The 19,363-nt window shown below is 49.6% G+C and overlaps 1 protein-coding gene across 3 annotated transcripts in view; it reads right to left on the reverse strand.

Annotated features, from left to right (window-relative positions):
- Arntl (aryl hydrocarbon receptor nuclear translocator like) overlaps positions 1–19,363 on the reverse strand; it is a 98,604-nt gene that overhangs the window by 26,366 nt on the left and 52,875 nt on the right. For 2 of the 3 annotated variants that reach the window (XM_041666298.1, XM_041666296.1), the window contains exons 3-9: positions 10,768–10,895; positions 6,954–7,079; positions 5,610–5,762; positions 3,495–3,533; positions 3,224–3,265; positions 1,748–1,905; positions 439–518 (exon numbers count right to left, since the gene is read on the reverse strand). In XM_041666298.1, coding sequence (XP_041522232.1) covers positions 439–518; positions 1,748–1,905; positions 3,224–3,265; positions 3,495–3,533; positions 5,610–5,749 — 459 coding nt within the window. In that variant the 5' untranslated portion in view covers positions 5,750–5,762; positions 6,954–7,079; positions 10,768–10,895. The remainder of the gene's footprint in view (positions 1–438; positions 519–1,747; positions 1,906–3,223; positions 3,266–3,494; positions 3,534–5,609; positions 5,763–6,953; positions 7,080–10,767; positions 10,896–19,363) is intronic. The other variant, XM_041666297.1, reaches the window with a different exon arrangement.

Raw genomic sequence — 19,363 nt, forward strand, 5'->3', positions numbered from 1 at the left:
TTTTGCCTGCATGTATATATGTGTACCACATAACATATATATGTGTTTCTGGGGCATTGGATCCCCTGGAGTTACAGATGGTTGGTTGTAAGCTACCATGTGGGGTGCTGGGAATCAAACCTGGGTCCTCTGTGAGAGCCACTAAGCCATTGATTTAGATCCTCACTCCCATTTTTAACAAAATCCTTCTCTGGCTTAAAAATCACACTACCGTAGACGCTCCCCTCTTTGCCTAAGTGATAGGAGAGGTAGGTGCAGAACTGGTTTCGTGGAAGGAATGCAAAATGTGTCCAGAAACAAAGATAAAGTGGGGAAGCAAGAGAGGAAGAGGGCCCAGGGAATTCTGTATGAAGATGTCAGTCTCCCGCGCGCTGGACTTACTCTGGAACTCATTAAGAAACCAATGCTGCGAAAGGGGTTCCCGCAACTGCCACATACCCTGAGAATTAGGTGTTTCAGTTCGTCATCGGATAGAAATGTTGGCTTGTAGTTTGCTTCTGTGTATGGGTTGGTGGCACCTTAGGGAGAAAAGGAAAGAGTGGGCAGACGTTTCTATTTAGATAGCATCACACTCCCCTGCCTGCAACCTGGGCTGAACCAACCCCTCGTTCTTTTGCCAAAACATGGTGGGTCCTGCTTGAGACAGAATCCTGTCATCCCAAGAAGAATCTCATTGAAAAGAGAACGCTGCTGCTCCCAGGGTATAAGTATACTTTCCTAATTAAGGGGGGGGGGGAGGTTGGCGGGGAGGAACCAGGCCCAGGCCCTGGGTCCACTTGGGCAAGTTAATAAGCTTGGCAGCTTGGGGAGCATGTTACTCTCATCCACACAGTTCAATCCCGGGACTGAGGGGACCAGACTTCTGCCTAAAAGGCTCTTGATCTGTTATTCTCGAGAGCAATAGCTTAGCAAGGCCACTAATGACTGGGGCGTGCAGAGTCCTAAAGCAAGAGGCCCAGTGAAGGGTGAGACTAAGTCGGTATTTTTTTAAAATAATGATCAAAAGTCGGAACAAGAGCAACTTCCTATTTCTGGTGGTCTTATACAGATAGAAAGGCATGCCTCTCTTACTAGGTAGGTCACATGGGGTCGAGCACCCTTTCCAAGTTTGTCCTGAAGCCCAGGGCTATCTGGAAAATTCCAGGAACAGCATTCACCAAAATGGGTGCTGTATTTCAGATTCCTCCCGCAGTTTTGGTGAAGTTGGTTCCACTTTCCTGCCTGTTTTCTCACCCTCCCCACACTCGGCAAAGAAGGGAAATACTGCCTCCCTCACAAAGAGTCAACCTAGTTCAGGAAAATTCCAAGAAGATAAAAGTATCGTCTATGTTCATTTCTGATAATAAGACTCTCTACCCGTGACTCACTCATCAGAGTCCTAGGCTCTTTCCTGCCTCCCTGTGTGCTCCTCGGTTTCTGATTTTGATCACTGTAAGGGATGCAGGCACAGGCAAAGGGGAACCCCAGAGGTGCCCGCTCTGGTAAGCAGGAAGCCGAGTACAGGTACAGAGGCATTTAAGCTCACAGGTTTATATGATCTGGGGAGATATGACTGCAAACTACCCCTCAGTACCCGCATCTGCTCGCTAACCACTTGACTTGGCCCCTGATCTGTGGCTGAGACACATAGGCACATCACTTAGGTACACACACAGAAAGAGATCGCCATTTGTGCCAGGGACAGTGCAGGCAATGGTGGTCACGTTTGCGGTCAAGGGCATAACGGTGATGAAGCCCGAGCTCTCACCTCTCAGTGTTTTCATGTGTTGAACAGCCATCCTTAGCACGGTGAGCTTATCTAGCTTCCTGGACATCGCATTGCATGTTGGTACCAAAGAAGCCAATTCGTCAATGAAACTGTTCATTTTGTCCCGACGCCTCTTTTCGATCTGACTGTGGGCCTCCCTGCACACGGAAGAAGAATGATTTCAGCTGAGATGTGCGCCAGCATTGAGGCAACACTGACCAAAATAAATGAGTTCTGACTGCTCCCAAGATTCTCTGACATGGGAAATTCAGACTGCAGAATGTTTCACATTAGACTTTTATACTGAAAATCGCCCCCAAACGTTCTCACTGACAACTCAGAATTAGAAAACTGATTTGTTTTTTCGTTTATTTGTTTTTGGTGTTTCCCCATCTTTTAAGAAAAAAAAAATTATGATAGTTGTGCATCCACAAGAAACTGAATTGTTAATTTTTTTTCTCAGTTATTCTTTTCTTCAGATTCTGTAAGACTAGATTGTTGGGATGGGGACAGGAGGAGGAAGAATGGAAGTAGAAGAAAGGAAGCCTCCAAAGCAGCCACGGAACACCCAAATCCCACAGCATACGCCTCTGCAGCCGTGAGCAGCCTACTGTGTGGCCTGCTGAGGCCGCCATGTCTGTCTGGTGGAGGTAAGCAGTACTAACACGTTCTTGGATCAACCAGGACCCACCTAGATATAACAGATTCTCGGCCTGTCCCCAGGCTTCCTTTGAGGGATGCCGCATCGTGCTCTACCCCTGAACTGGCTGCCTGTCTAGATAGGAGAACACTTCCCTACAAGATGTGACCTGCTGTTTTCTAACCATCCTCCCACAGGGGGGCATCACCAATAGAGAAGTAGATACTGAAACACAGAGCCACCTACATAGGCTGGTCTGCAACCAAGAAGCCAGAGTGTCAGGCTAGCCAGTCTGCAGCTTGCCATGACACAACTTTAACCATCCCTAGTTAGTGACGGCAGAGAGGCATGAAGACCCAACAGAAGGCCATCAGCAAGTGTAACTGAGACAAGAAGGACCAAGATCTCTGAGGAGCACGGGTGCCTAAGATTTGGCCTTCAGAGACTACTTGCAGCACAAGAAAGGTTTTTATCAGAGGTGAGACCCAGCCCAGGAATGGTATCTCAGCCACGTTTTCTGGAGGGCCAGTGAGTGAGGAAGAGCTCAGCTGTGAAGACAGGAGAGATCTTCAGCCTGGAATGATTTTCTGCTACCTCCAAAGTTTCCTCCGGCTTAAATGTGCATAGATAACAACGTGTGACGGCCAGCCCAATATAGGGGGAGCCAAGGGCAGAAGCTTAAACAAGCTAAAACACGCTGCCATCTCCTCATTTCCTGAGGTGACAGTGCCCGAGATGACTCTACCAAATGGAATAAATGCAGCGAGCCTCCTCAACTGCTCTCTAAGCACCTGAAAGTAGACTGTTTTGTAGAGAAAATCAGAGGTTGAACTTACCTTGCATTCTTGATCCTTCCTTGGTGTTCTGCATATTCTAACCTAGAGGGGAGGGCAGAAGATAAAATTTAGTCCCTGGGTATGAGTGGGAGAATTATACATCTCTGTTTTCTCCCTGCCAGACCCGACACCTCTCTACAGACGCACAGCGGTTCTCGGTGATTAGCATGCTAGAGACTGGGGATTGGGAGGCAGCCCTGAGCTCACATTCACTGTGCAAAGAGAATGAATAGCCACAAGACAACTGAAGTTCAAGTCTAGGTTATGGTACCTTCCATGAGGGTCATCTTTGTCTGTGTCCATACTTTCTCTGCAAAAACAAAAGTAGATAATCACATGTTAATACAGATGTAGAGGATAGTTTCTTATCATATAGAAGGCTCTCGTTTATTCAGAAAGCTCAAATAACCAAGGTATAGAAGTAGATGTATAATAATAACATGAAAAAACACAAGTGTACCTTATTATAAAGCCTAGACAGGCATTCCACATTACCAAACAAAAGTGTGCATATGGCCAATAAACTAGTTCATCATATGACTGTTTGAAAATTGGGAATCGACAGTGTTTATGGAGACTTTTAGTTAACCAGAGTGGCCAGACATCTGTGCCACCTCATTCTTTGGTTGTTCTGGATAGGTGATAAATAAAGTTTACTCTGTCTCAAAACATATCAAACCCCAAAGACACTAGTGCACGTATCTATTTGTTGGGTGGCGAATGAAGGGAGGAGGGGCTAATGAAAGCCCTGACCAACAGCGAAGGGAGAGCAGAGCCCCAGGCAACATCTCAAAAGCATTGTCACCACAGGTTGCTCCTAGGCCAAGAGGGCAGCCCCACACTCAAGAAATAGAGATGAAGAGGAGTATGGAGAGCCACAGAGGATCCTGGGGTCACAGTAGGGCCTGCCTCTCTTTCACAGACCCCAGAGATCCGTGTTTGGTGGCATTTAGCGGTTCAGTAAACAAAGACCAAAATCCCCAAAAGAAGAGCTCATCTCTTCTTAGGGGCAGCTCACTTCTCTGTCCAACTCAAACACTCATCAGGAAGGTACTAACTGCCTTCTCTCCTGTCTCCCATGTCTCCCAAGGGAAGGACTGTGGCCCTTCACACAATGCAAACTATTTTCTGGAATGATGGATCACATCAAGGGCATCCTAACACAGCGGCTCCCGATTAGGTGCCCTGGGTATTTCATAGGCAGCTTCTCCAGTTAGTCCTGGGGTTCAGAGGAAGCCATGCAGGTCACCAGGCAAAGGTGTCCCTTTGCACTGGAATTGTGTCTACCGCTGTGACCAAACTCACACCCAGGCAAGAGGAAGCCAATGGCCTTAACATAGGAAAACTACAGGGGGTAGAACATGAGTTCTAGAAGGTAATTTGCAAAAATTTGCAAACATGGGGTCCCACAGAGGAAGCTTGAAGGTTACTGGGTGAAGATGAGGCTGAAAATCACAGGTCCAACAGAAATCTTAGAACACATTAGTTGCTCCATTGGCATTTGCCCGAGACAAAGCTTCGCAGAAATGCCGTGGTCGGTGTTGGGGAGTGAGCACTATTGGCAGGAACCCTACAATCTTCACACCCACTTTCCCTTCCCTGGGCTGTGACTCTCAGTGGCCTGGGATGACTTACACATTAATCACAGCATCTCCTAGGGGCACCTGAGTTCCAGCTGCTGTGTTCCCTAAATCGGACCTGTGGACTTCTGCAGAAAGGACGTCTTCTGGGGGAGCTACCTCCTCAGAGATTCTTCACTCAATATAACAAAAGAAAATCCTTCAAGGGACTCCACATAGCTGCCTCAGTGACATGAAGCCTGCCTCTGACCGGTCTACCTTGCCTCCCTCCCTAGTGGGCTACAGAGGCAGGAGAGTGGGGGTGAGCAGGAAAATGTACTTTCTCAGAAGAAAAGTCAAGTCCACAGAGAACCAGAGCTACTACTGAACGCTGCAGGTGCGTGCTAACTGACACAGAGTCAGTCAGTACCCCGCGGCTGTCGACGCGCTGACTCCCACTCCTCCATGCCATACACACGAGTTAAGCAGTTGAAACTGTCTTCAAAGAGGCTGCATGGGCGCTCTCCCCAACATCGCTTCCCCAGATTGAGTTCTACTCAAAGGAGGGAGCAAAGGAAGGGGATAGGGGATGGGGGGTGGGGGGCAGGACTTGGCTTTAAGGCTGTTCTTTCCTCGGTGACATGAACACATCAGCAGTGCTGCTGGCCTTCTCTGCTTGACACTGAGGAACCAATGAAGCCCAAATCAGATGTGTAGCATTCGGAAGGGCCCTTAGCTTCCCACACCTTCCTCTGGGGACAACGGCAGCTGGGGCAGATGCTCTATGCCCAGGCCCTGACACGAGCTGACCGTCCCAAGGGCCTTACTGGTAGTCGGTGGAGCTGCCCTTCCTCTTGCGGTTGCAGTCCACGCCGCTGGTGCCCAGGGAAGCGGAGAGCAGGTCGGTGGGGCCTGGGGACATGAAGTCGCTGATTGTTGAAGAGATGTCCATTCTCTGGTCCGCCATTGGAAGGGAGGCACTGAAACGATCGCAGGAGAACACTTACTTCTCCGGGAACATCTCATGTTTAAAGATTTGTTTGATCTTTACTTCTGTGTATGCGTGTGGGTGTGTGGTACCTCTAGAAGCACGAGGCATCCAGTCCCCCAGAGCTGGAGTGATGAACAGTTGCGTGCTGCCCAACGAGGGTGCTGGGAACTGAACCTGGCCCTCTGGAAAGGCAGCATGAGTCACCACCAGCCCTGGGAGAGCTCTTTCAGTACGTTCTTCTGTGGGGTGCAGGGCCTGGACGGCACTGAGGACACAGGTCTGGCTTACTGCAATAGCAGCACTCACCCCACAGCCTGGGAGAGGCACACGGGGCGGTGTGGGGAAAGCCTCATGCTTATTTTGAGAGTTTTAATTTGTAATTTATGAAGACACGATGTCTTTGTAAAAGTGTCTGTGTACCCAGAGAGGTTTAGTGGCTTCTTCTAGGACCTACACTGGGGGAAGGAGGATCCAGACTGAGACGGGGGAGGTGACCCGATAGCCCACATATACTCAGACGTAGGCAGTTTAATTTACTCTGAATTAATAAACAGATTAATCAGTGAAATAAACATGAAACACAAGTTGGTTTTTGTGCTTGTTCTAGTTTTTTGTAAAAAAACAAAATGTGGAAAAGCATTAACTATAAGAGGCACACACATTGCTCTTGGAAGGTAAAACTGGAAGAGCCATGAGTTCAAGACTAGCCTGAGCAGCATTAGTGGGGCCCAGTCTTTTTTTTTTAATATTTATTTATTTATTTAGTATGCAATATTCTGTCTGTGTGCATGTCTGCAGGCCAGAAGAGGGCACCAGACCTCGTTACAGATGGTTGTGAGCCACCATGTGGTTGCCGGGAATTGAACTCAGGACCTTTGGAAGAGCAGGCAATGCTCTTAACCACTGAGCCATCTCTCCAGCCCCAGTGGGGCCCAGTCTTAACCACAATTCTTCTCCAAAAGAAAGCCTAAGTCCTACTGCAGAGTTAAGAAAATATGATCCCCCTTCTCTCTATCCCCACCCTGCCCCTCCCCCTTCCACCCTGCCCCTCCCTCCCCGTTCCCAGCACCCGCTTAAATAATCAAACACAGACACTGAAAATGACCGACAGTACAAGCCATTTTCCAAGTTCATATCTTACAAGCACAGAGTACACTGGCTCAGAAAAAGTCTTAAGTACCTGGTAAGGGTCTCTAACTCCAAACCCTGGTGAAGGGGGGTCGCCCAGAGGGCCGCCAAGAGCTCCAAGCTCCACAGGATTTGACTGGGGCGGTCACTCCCACCCTCTGGGCCCAAGTTCCCACATCTGTAAAACAAGAGGGCAAGGGTGAGCCCCGCTCCCCCAAATCACTAGTATGCCCTGAGGCTAGGGCCCAGCCCTACTGGTCAGGCCAGTGCCAACTCCCGCACACACTTCTGGAACCGACATCTTTATGCATGGGTCTCCATTTGTCACCTCAGGCAGCTAGTGGGCAGCTCTTGTGATCTCTAGTCCCCAAAGCTGCCTGGCCAGTCTCCGGAATTTTACTTATCACTGATGTTGCTTCTCCTTTCACAGGCCTTTGTCTCCCCTGGTGTATATACTCAGTCCCCGTTTCTCTACCACATGCCTTCTGCCCAGTCTTCACCTGCGTGCTGCAGAAGACGTACACTTCGGAGGCCCACAGGGCTGCCAGCCTCCCCTCACACCCTGGCCACTGGTCTCCCTTCTGCTCTCAGGGACTTCCTGTTGGCTCTCCTGTGCAACTTCCAACGTCCCCCTCATTCTCACTTTAGATGATAATAATTCTCCTTTTTTTCTCTCTCTCTTTCCCCCACCGCCCCCACCCCGGCACTGGAATCTGATGCCAAGGCCTCGTGCCTGCTGCCAATGCTCCACCACTGAGCCACACCCCAGCCCTGCCTGCTGGCTGTAAGTCAAATGGTGGCCAGCAAACACATCTAGCAGCCCCAACGGGTGCTGCTGCTGAGGCTCCGCCTTCCCTAAGGCCTGTCTGAATCCAGCCACTCGGTGCTCAAGCCCATCATTCCAGGGCCCCTACCCCTGCCAATCCTGCACCGCCCATGCTCCCCACACGACTGGATCGTTCTCATCTGGGTGAGCAGCTGTCACATAACTGCATCTTGGAGGGAAAAAAGTCAACACATTATTTGTCCCTATTGCTCAGGATGTTGAACCCAGGGCCATTTGCTGGGCAGATGCTCTACTTTAGTTCTGTGCCATCCCCCACCCTAAATAAACTGTTTGGGACATTGTCTTCCTATTGTCCCATTTTCTATGTCTCCACCTTTTTCTTGTTTTTTTTTTTTTCCAAATAATCTAACTCAGGTCAGGATTTCTTTTAAAAATCTAATTTAATTTTACTTTATTTTATGTAGGTGGGTGTTTTACTTGCATGATGTCTATATACCCACTTGTGTGCCTAGCATCCATGAGTGTCAGAAAGGGGCACCCAGTTCTCTGGATCTGGAGTCACAGAGGGCTGTGAGCCACTGTGTGGGTGCTGGGAATGGAACTCTGGTCTTCTAGAAGAACAGCCAGCACTCTTAATTTCTAAGCCATCTCTCTCTGGTCCCCGGGTCAGGCTTTGTCCCTACACGATGTCTTTACAAGACTGGGCTGTCCATGATAGTTCGGCAAGGACCACGGTTTTCTAGACCAAACAGCCAGCTTGCACTCCCTACCCCAGTGACATCAGCAGAGCTGACCTCTCCATGGCTACTGTCTCTGCCCACGTTCAATCCATAGGAGTTCTAGCTGACTGTCCCAAAGGCCACCCATACTGTGACAACCCCAAGCATCTATCTCCAGCCTGGCTGTCCCCTGAACTCTAGACTTGTCCAACCACCCATGCCCCAAACATCTCCACCTAGGTATGTGACAGAGACCGTACTGACATGCTCATGCTCCCAAGCAAGCCTTTCAGGCCTCCTGAGTAGTCAAGTGGCCTCCACCCTTCTAGGCTCCAAGTCAAGAAGCCACCTGACCCTGCCATTTGTCTTCTTATTGGCATGGAATTAAAAATACAGAACAGGACACTGCTAATTGTCACCTCCGCAGTGACACTTCTTTGAAGGGCCATACAGCATGAATCCTGCCAACCCTCCTTTTCAATACCTCGATTTAAATTGTTCAAATCCACATTTCCTCTATAACAACCTCCTTCCCGCCCTCCCCACAAGGCGGTCAGCTCTGGAGAGCAGGGGCTCCGCTCTAATGACTGCCCCCAGCATGCGGAACTCTTCCTGGCACACAGCAGTATTCCACCAGATCAGAGATGAATCAAATTATCTGCATACGACAAAGAGGAGCTCTGCGCTCATCACAGATGCTGTAAATGCTTTTTGCTTTCATTTCCTTTTGACTTTTTGAATTTCCTATGTAGTCTTAAAACATTACAAAAATCATTTTCAAAATAAAAGAACACAAATATCCTTATGTCAATATTTTGTAACTTTTAATTTATTTCATTTACCTTTTTTTTTCCCAGACAGGATCTTGCTGTGTAGCCTGGAACTCATTATGTAGCCCAGGCTGGCCCAAACCAGTGATCTACCTACTTCAACCTCCCAGTGGTAGGATTACAAGCATAAGCCACCATGCAGGCTTATATTTAATTTTAGTCTTGTGTACGTATGTGTACATGTTCATGTGTGCACCTGTGTAAAGATATGTATGCACACGCATGTACATGTGTAGAGGCTGAAGTTGACTTCGGGTGCCTTCTCCAATCATGTGCCTCATTCCTTGCGACAGGGTCTCTTACTGAACTCGAACTCACAGACTGGAATAGACTGGTTGCAGCAAGCCCCGGGATCTACCTGTGCCCACCTTTCCAGCACTGGATCGCAAGGGCATGCCTTTATACTCGGCTTTAAATTTTGTATTTTTTTAAAGATGTATTTATTTTTATACATATGAACGTCTTTGCCTGTATGTATGTACATGCACTATGTGTGCCTGGCACTCTGGGAGGTCAGAAGAGGGCACCAGACCCCCTGGAACTGTAGTTACAGAATACTGTGAACTGTCATGTGGGTGGTGGGAACTGGACCCAGGTCCTCTAGAAAAGCGGCCAGTGTTCTTAACCACTGAGTCATCTCTCTCCCCCTTTTAACAGTTTTAATTATAAGCATGTGCATGTCCGCGTACACGAGTGCAGGTGCCCACAGAGGCCAGGTGCTCTGAACCCCTCAAAACTAGAGTTAGAGGCTGTTGTGAGCCACCCAATGTGGGTTCTGGGAATCAAGCTCAGGTCTCATATAAGAGTACTAATGTGTTCTCAAGTGCGGAGCCATCCCTCCAGCTTCTATGCCCAGTTTTCCACGTGGGTCCTGGGATTTAACTCAGGTCCTTAGGCTTGCTCGACAAGGGCTTTACCAGCGGAGCCTTTTCTCTAGCCCCTAATTCTCCTTTTCTACTTACAGATTCAATCCTGCAACTGTTCGGATATGCCATTTACGGTAAGACATTTCTCTCCTCTCTAGAGTGGATGCACCATTGTCCAAGACCTACTTCTTAGACCACACTTCATGTTACCAAACACCTAATGTGGTTCCTCTGCTGAAGAGCTGGGTTCACTCTTACTACTCTGTTACCCTAATCTAGTTCTTTTAATTCTACTATCATACTATTTGTACAAGTGTGGCTTCCAAGCACATCTTAATTTACTAATAAAGGGAAAACAACCTCCAAATTATTTTTTCTCTATTAGTCTTAGATTTCAGAACCATCTTGTCTATTCTGGCTTGTCCTTTGGGGAGCATCTTATAAAATTCACGGTGTGTGACCACCATAACTGCTGTCGTTCACACCGACCTTCAGGAAAGCAGGAGAGGGGCTGAATATATAATCTCCCTCCAGGTCTTTGTGGTTTACAGACCCTTTCCCCTTGCACATGTCAGACCTGAGGTACCACCAGGATCTGACTCACTTTTTTAACAGCCTAACAGCTGAAGGCCACCAATGACCATCAGCTGCCAGGGGTTATTACCTGAAGTTACACTTCTCAAGCTTCGATCCAGCGTGGGAGGTACAAGGGACCGCTGTACTTGCTGGTCACCTCAAAGTAACTTTCATGTTTTGTAGCTTCCTTCCAGGCAATCAACTTCTTCCAAAACCCTACAGTAGAAAACCCAAACAGGTCATACGGGGATAAACAAACCTGGAAGTCTCTCGTGAGCTAAGGGGGATGGGAGGGCTAGCTCCTGACCCACATAGAGCAGGCTCCCAGTCCGTCCATCACCACATCCTGGCCACACTCGTTGGCCCAGCACTGCCCGTTTTTTTATATCCCTGTGATGCCTGAGTTGTAAATGCATGAATCCGACAGACGCTTCCTGTGAAAACCATGCCTTCTAAGTATGGATTCCCGGACACGTTCTTAGGAAAGCTAGGCATGTTTTATTACTTCTTTTACTGGGTTACACAGTAACTGTGAAAGTCCGGGTGTTACTTTACATCAGACACTGATCCACTTACGTGGGTTAACTGATTTAGACTTGAACATCACTCACGGAGGCAGGTTGTTTTTTCTTTTTTTTCTTTCTTTTTTTTGAATTTTCGAGACAGGGTTTCTCCGTAGCTTTTGGTTCCTGTCCCGGAACTAGCTCTTGTAGACCAGGCTGGCCTCGAACTCACAGAGATCCGCTTGCCTCTACCTCACGAGCGCTGGGATTAAAGGCGTGCGCCACCACCGCCTGGCACAGAGGCAGGTTTTTACAAAGGGAAAATCCTTCAAGAGGTCAACAGACTAGTCAGCATCACACTGAGAGTGGCGGGCCACCACAAGCAACTGACAATATCGTTCAGTTCAAGCTGGGAGTGGTGGCAGGGCTGGAATCTCAGCACTTAGGAGGTAGAGTCAGGAGGGTCGAAAGCTCAAGGTCATCCTCAGCTACACAGGAAATTCAAAGTCAAAATGGGACACAGTGAGACCTTGGCCCAAAACAACAGTGCTGGGCATATAGCCCAGCAGTTGAGAGAGCTTGTTACTCTTCCAGAGGACCTGAGCTCAGTTCTTAGCACTCACATCGGGTCGCTCACAACCACCTGTAACTTCAGTTCCAAGGGATCTTCTGGCTTTTATGGCCATTGCTATCATGAGCATATACCTACATGCAGGCATACACATACACACAATATTTTTTTTTTTTTTTTTAGTTTTTCGAGACAGGGTTTCTCTGTGGTTTTGGAGCCTGTCCTGGAACTAGCTCTTGTAGACCAGGCTGGTCTCGAACTCACAGAGATCCGCCTGCCTCTGCCTCCCGAGTGCTGGGATTAAAGGCGTGCGCCACCACCGCCCGGCCACAATATTTTTTTTTTGTAAAAACAGCTCTCTGTGCAAATGAAAGCAGTCACCTTTACCCAGAGGACAGAAAAGGACAGAGGTCTTTTGGCCCAAACAAATGCCAGCAGCTCAGGTGTTTAAAGAAAATCCCTGTGAACACCAAGATGTCTAATGCTAAAATGGGCATAACATCTGCAAGGGATCATGTCAGCCAATTGAAAATAATGCCACCTCCTTCCAGCACCCAGGCCCCACACTCTGCCCTTCAGATCTCTATGGTAGTTTCCTGTGTGTCGGGAAGGTTGATGTAGAAGGAACACAGGGGCCTTCCACATGCTCCTCATGCATGTTGTTCTGCCTGCAGCAAGCAACCTGCAGCTGAGAACACTCTCCTGACCTCCTGAAGCAAAAGCCCTGGCACTGTACTGGCTGACTCTGGCAGTCTTTGCAAAATGCTATCTGCCTCGAGGATCCTAAGACCTCTAGATGACTATCCAGGTCCATGACTCCTCCATGCAGCCAGCCTCAGAATCCTTCATGGTCCAACACTGTCAACTCCAGTCCAGGCACGTGCAAACATTAGATCTGGGGACAGAGCTAACAGTGACAGTCTCCAGGCTTCCCATATGCAACTCCAGCTCCACCCGAGTCCCTGTCCAGATGGAACATGGTTTCTCAACTCCCAAGTCAGCAAGGTCTAAGTTATACAGGGCCTGTCTATACATACTTGCACGCATGTGCATATGTGTGTGCACGCACACACAGTCCTCCCCAAAGCTCCTCTAAAGGATGGATCTAGCTATTTCTCTGTATCCCCTGCCAATGTTCTGTCAGACATCATTCTCTCCAGATTCAGCCCCTCCCTCTACAGCCAGTGAGAGTAAGCCCTCACCCTCCTCCTGTAGGGCACTCTAAGCCTCATTTTTCCTTAAGCCAGAAAAATCCCAAACTCCCTAGCAGGACACTCAGTGCTCAGGCCAAGAGGAAGCACCAAGGTACCCAGGGACTAGGTGGCAAGGGGACTCTCTTACCTGTTCCTTGGTAAGGCCTCCATGCTATTGCAGCTCCCCCCACCCCCATCCACTCAACTAGAACCCTGCAGCCCACATGCTTCATTCATGAGCAGACAATCCGGGTCCTTTCTCCCTTCTGTGCTTGATCAAGGTTTCACTAGACTTACAGTTCCTCACTCCACATGAAATACCTACCTCACCATGATTGATTTTTCTAATATTAAATTTTACTGTATAGAATTTATACCCGTTAACTTAGACGCTACGATTATCCACATAAAACATAACCGAGAATGCATCCCTAACACGTCAGACAGGCGAGGAAGCTGAGCAAGAGAGGACACTTGACACTATTTCTGAAAACTTTCTCTTTCCATGAAGGCATTCTTAGACAGAAGAACAGAAATAGAGAGGGGACCAAGAACAAACAAACAACAAAAACAAAACAAACAAAACACAAAAGTCTCAGTTTTCTGTGCTATTTGTTTCTGAAAGGGGCTTGAGGCGAGGCGGGGAGGGAGCTCCTGGAGGCCTTGAGTACCTATGAAAGGGACCCTGGGGGGCAGAGGGCTCCAAGGGCCTGCCCCTCCCTGGTACAAGCATATAAATGTCACAGAGGCCACTCCTGGAGCCTGACCGGTGCCCTGCAGTCCAGGGCCACACGGATGCCCACTCCTGGAGCCTGACCTGTGACTCGGATGCCCACTTCTGAGCTAGAGTCCTAGAGGTAGAAAGAGGGGCTCACTGGAGAGCCAGGGAAGCAGTTATGGGGGAACTCCTGAAATGTATCTGGAAAGAGCACGAGGCACTGCCCCGCCCACTCCTGCCCCTCAGAGGACAGGGACCCGAGTGCCATCCAGAGAAGCAGGAGGCAGAAGGAATCGTCACAGCCCAGGCTGCCCTTGCAGAGTAGCTGCACAGCTGAGAAGGCGAGGTGGGAGTGTTAACTACCAGTGGGCACCAAAGGAGACAGTGTTCCTCTGCACAGCAAGACAATGCTAAACTCCAAGCCTTAAGAAGCCCATCCTAGCATCTGCAGGAAAGACAGCCACACTGAAGCCCTCCATCAAGACCTTTTGTCCTTGTCCCTTTTCTCTCATCCTTGCCCCAATACCCCAGAAGGCTACCTGTAGATTCCATGTATGTTCCATCTGTTAGAGACAGGTGAAGACATCGCATTTCTCTCTGGGATCAAATCACCTTTAAAATCTATTAGTACTATTAGTGGGGACAGACAGACAGTTCAGTAGTAGAGCACTAACCCAGCATGCATGGGGCCCCAGCACTGCGGGGGGAGGGGCGTAAGTTCTTACAGTCAACACTCTTGGGGCTCATTTTCCCGTAAATAGGCAAAGGATTTGGAGTATGGGGCCAAGCTACCTACTGACACCTTGTAGATGTTCCCACGTTGCCCTGGCTACCTTTTTTTTTTTTTGGATTTTTCAAGACAGGGTTTCTCCGTAGCTTTTGGTTCCTGTCCCGGAACTAGCTCTTGTAGACCAGGCTGGCCTCGAACTCACAGAGATCCGCCTGCCTCTGCCTTCCGAGTGCTGGGATTAAAGGCGTGCGCCACCACTGCCCGGCTGCCCTGGCTACCTTGAGCAAATGGACTGTCAGTCAAACTGCAAGCGGAACGGCTATACCTGCACTGGCAAACCAGACACTCCCCAGATGCCTTGGGGAAACTGTACGGTGGTCTCAGTTAATTGCCCTGGATTCTGAAGGCACAGCCCCAGCTAGGACAGTTTCCAACAGTTTGTGACAGGCATTTCACTGCTACAGACCTCCGTGAGCTCTACGTGAACCTACAAGCATTCCCGACTAAGCTGGGGAAGGAGTACTTCCCGAGGGGCCCGAGCAGAGAGGCTGGTACTGTGACTGATGCAAACACGAACTTTAGCTTGAATGTGGTTTGTACAAACACCCTTCTCCAGCCACTTAAGTGTGACTTGCCAGTGGACTAGCTGGGACACACCCCCACCCCACCCCACCCCACCCCACCTCCTCTACTGTCTCACCTGGTGTTCCAATTTTAAACTTAATACGAAGTGTCTCTTCAATGGTCTTCTCCTGCCTACATTTAGTAGAGCAACTGAGCTGGTACCATGCACGGCAGCCAGGATACTGGCAAGGAAGCAACGGCAAAGGCCGCAGGATGGAAGTGATATCTGAGTAGCTGGCACCCCAAAGAGCAGTGGAGTGGCCACCTATCTGACGGCTGAGTAAGAGTCATACAGCTCTGCAGTCAGCAGGTCAAACTGCAAAAGCAGCAACGCAGCTGCAAACAAGCCAGGGCCTCAAACTCGGCAGTCAACAGCAGCAGAAGCAGCAGCACCAGCAAGGGTGGCCAAAGCAGCTGCCCACCAGGACAGCTGCCATAGCAACAGAGGCAGCAGGGGACAGGAGGGACAGAATAAGGGGAGAAGGCGGAGAACTAAGCCTGAAGAAAGACAGAAATCAGCATAGTGCTGGAGAAGTTGCTGGAATACCAGAGCTGTCAAGTCTTTGGGTCCAAGGGTCTCAGACACATGGGGCCCAGGAGCAGCAATCCTGGCCAGCGCTGAGGGCTGAGGAATGCTACTGAAGCCTGCCTGGAAGCTGTGACTCTAGTCACTACCGAGGGAAACCCTGACTTCCTAGGGATGCAGAGCTATAACGCATGTGCAGCCTAGGCCTGCAGGAGCCCCCCTACTGCTGTACCTGCCTGCCGCCACAACTGCTTACTCCTGTCAACTGCCTATACACAGTATCTACCCAGGCAGAACAAAAGGACCCCAGCCGGCTGATGCTTAACACTAGGAAGAGGCTACACTGTGCTCTAGTGTCAGGCCTAAGTATGGACTTTCCTGCCTGACCCCCAGAATACGTGAGTAAAGGCGACAGCTAGAACCTTTAGCACAGTGGGTATGCCTGGCAGAAGGTCCTCCTTGTAGCCAAGGTGCTGGGTGGACAGCACTGTAAGGGAAAAAGACCTTTGAGGCTGCCCATCATGAGGGTGAGGCCTCACCACACGCCACCGCTGTGACAGACGACTTCCCAGCCTCCAGAGCTCCACTCTAAATGCCCCAGCCTGTGCTTCTGTTATAGCATCACGGATGGACAGAATGGCCAACTCACCCGTTCGTCTGCTTCCATCAGTCCTGAAACCTCTGCATCCCAGAGGACCCTGAGAGCTGGTTCTGTTGTCACTGCTGCTGCATGTCTTACAGTAAGGCACAAGCTGACAGAAGGACATAGCTACTGGGGTGTTAGAGCCACGGGGCAGCCAGGCTGGCAAGACTGCCCATGGCAACAATCGACTCACTCACTGTGGTCATGACCCAGCTCTCTAAGGAAAGAATAAAGAACTGTGGTCATGACCCAGCTCTCTAAGGAAGGAGTAAAGAACTGATAAGCAGGGTTACTTTGATCAGAAGCATAGCCACAAAGTGGGGACTGGCAGCCAGGTAGGTATCTGGCTTTACTGCTGATCCTTCTGCTAAAATCCACCCCCCAGAAAATGTGAAGGAAGAAGCACACCCTGACAAGCACTCCTTGTGCTTACACTAGAGGAAGAGAACTTACACTAGAGCACACCCTGGTCCAGAAAAGCTACAGGAACAGAGCAAACACATTGTTTCTGAGCTTGCTGACAGCCAGAGCAAAGAGAGAAACAGACTTCAGTGGATAACACCAGGAAGTCTATGAGCCAGCTCATGGCAACAGGCCCAAGCATGGAAGGGTATCTTCTGAGACCAGGCTGGAACGAGGTAGCAGACTCAGTGGTTCTGGGGAAACAGGCTTTGTAAAAGACGCATCCCTATCTTTAAAGCAAGGCCAGGGAAAGGACAGCTTCCTCTTTTCCCTCAGTGTCATCCCCCGAGTGACCACTAGAAGGCGCTCTCCCTAGAGACACGTGAAGCTACTCAGCAACCTTCGATGGTGCAGGAAAATATGGGAGCCAGTGTGCAGCTGGGACAACCCTGTCTAGTGGCTGGATGCCTACTAATCTCCTCCACAAACCTAGGGAGCCTTAGCAGGGCCCTGCCTTGTCATTCTTACCTGCCTACAACCACAAGGAGCTGACAATGTTCCTGAGGGTGGCCTTCCCAGCCCAGCTGGAGAGCCAGAAGGTGACCCCAGCCTGTTTGCCTTGGTACTTGCTCCGTTTTTCTGATGTTTGAAGGACGGTGGCTTTGAGCAGAGGCCAGTCCCCCCGGCCTCTGATACTCTGGCAGCCTCCGAAGAATTCGACAACTTTACTTGACAACGCCTAAGTTCAGAGACCATTCACCAAGTGAAGCCAGCACCCTGAACCTAAGGTAACAGACATTTCTACCAAGGTTATTCAACAAGCCATGGCAGAAGCCAGGGCAATGCAGATACAATAGAAACCCAAAGCCATTACATTCAAGGCTCTTTCAGCACAGTTGGAAAGATACGATGTTTAAATAAATGCATGACAGCATAGCCAATGCAACCGGTGGCAATGCCCAGCAGCACAACCCAACTCCTGGAGGGGCTGGTGCACTTAGGTGCCATTACAACAAAGTTCCAGCAGATGGCAGTCCATCGCTTTGATTCCTCATGCACAGAATGGAGAAAATCAGCTTATTGGGGTGTGTGTGTGTGTGTGTGTCCCTGTGCGTGTGTGTGGGGTGTCAGGTCACTGAAGGTGAAGGGGCGGTGCCTAGGACTGGGTGTTACAGGTGCTTACTGGTGTGTGGGGAGGAGCACAGGGTACTTCACCCTGAAAAACACTGGTTGTGCAGGTCCTGGGGACAGACTGTAGCACTTGTATGCCCAGTCCCATTAGAAACACAAAGTGCTCAGGAACCCTGAAGTTAAACATAATGAGATCACACTTGGAGCTGTGGGGCGGCTGGACTGTGAAAGCAGGGCTCTGTGTGAATAAAGACAAAGTCTTCCTTTGTCCAAAAGCCTTGAATGCAGTGGAAGGAGGAAAATTGACAGAATTCCACCCTTGGATGGTGCCCCAAGGGCTAGCCTAGAATGACAGGCTCTGAGAAGAAGCCACAGGAGAGGCTGGCCTCATAATGTCCTGTAAAGCACGATCCCAGCCCAGCATAGACATAGTCATGCCATGTGATAAGCAGATGCTCCTCTAGCTTTTGCTTCGTTTCTCCCTGAGGAGTAAACTAAGAGTAAGCAAGCTATGATCCCTTCGGGCATTCAGGAAAGACTCCTGGTCTCGGCTCTGGGCGCACAGCCTTCCAGTGGCATGGCTGTGGGGAGCAGCCTGAACATAACAGACATCTGAACAGCTGCCCAACTCAGGTGGCCCGGGATGAAGCAGAGCAGACAGAACGTCACAATGAAGTAACTGGGTGGACAAGCAGCCACAGACCATTATTTCCTCAGCGTGAGAAAAGGGACTGCAGAGAGACTTGGATTCTTAGGGACACCAGCTCTGCTTTAAGTATCCATGAACTATATAAGAGGGGCACTGTGCCTGTTGGGGTTCTATAAAAGAAAGGAGTACAGGACCTTCTCAGAGAGGAGATGCTCATCAGGTTTCAAACCCCAATCTCACCAGGCATTTGAGCCATGGGTCCAACACACAACACTGGACACAGGGCCTCGCCTTTATGTGCCATGGCCTTCTGACTGGCATGGCAAGGACGCCAGCAGCACCTGTCTCTTCAGTGAGCTGCATAAATCACTCAGCATGCCACCTGCCATGTAACCAGCTCTGTGTGCGCTATTGTTTCCTCATGGGCCATCACGGAGGCCAGTGGCCCATCTCCCACGTCACAGAGGAAACTGAGGGAGTAACTTGACCAAGGCTGAGGTTTAACGAGACAGGAGGAAACTCAGGTCAGTCCTGTCTGGTGTGGAAAAAAAGGAAATGGGTACAGAACAAGAAAACCCATGTGGGGTGCAGAGATGGCACAGCCAATCAAGTGCACACTGCATAAGCGTGAGGGCCTGAGTCTGGATCCTCAGCACCCACTTAAGCGGTCACATGCTAGCTGGGGGAGATGGGAAGGAGAGGGTGAGGATGTGCACACAGATCCTGGGAGCTTGCTGACCAGTCTAGCCACCAGTGAGCCTGCCTCAAAAATTACGGTGAAAAACAATCAAGGAAGACACTGATACCAACCTTTGACCTACACAAACACACACACACACACACACACATATACGCACGCACGCACACTCACATACCTACCAATAGGTACAAAAGAGTACACAAGGCCTCAAAACTTCTCCAAAGTAGCTCTGCTGTGGGCTCTGTTACCGAGAGCTCGTGGGGCTTTGATAGAGGGTGCTGAGTTAAACAGGCC

Source organism: Microtus oregoni, unplaced genomic scaffold (assembly GCF_018167655.1).
Source record: "Microtus oregoni isolate MIOR12 unplaced genomic scaffold, Mior012 000016F_ref0000370, whole genome shotgun sequence".
Taxonomy (NCBI): Eukaryota; Metazoa; Chordata; class Mammalia; order Rodentia; family Cricetidae; genus Microtus; species Microtus oregoni.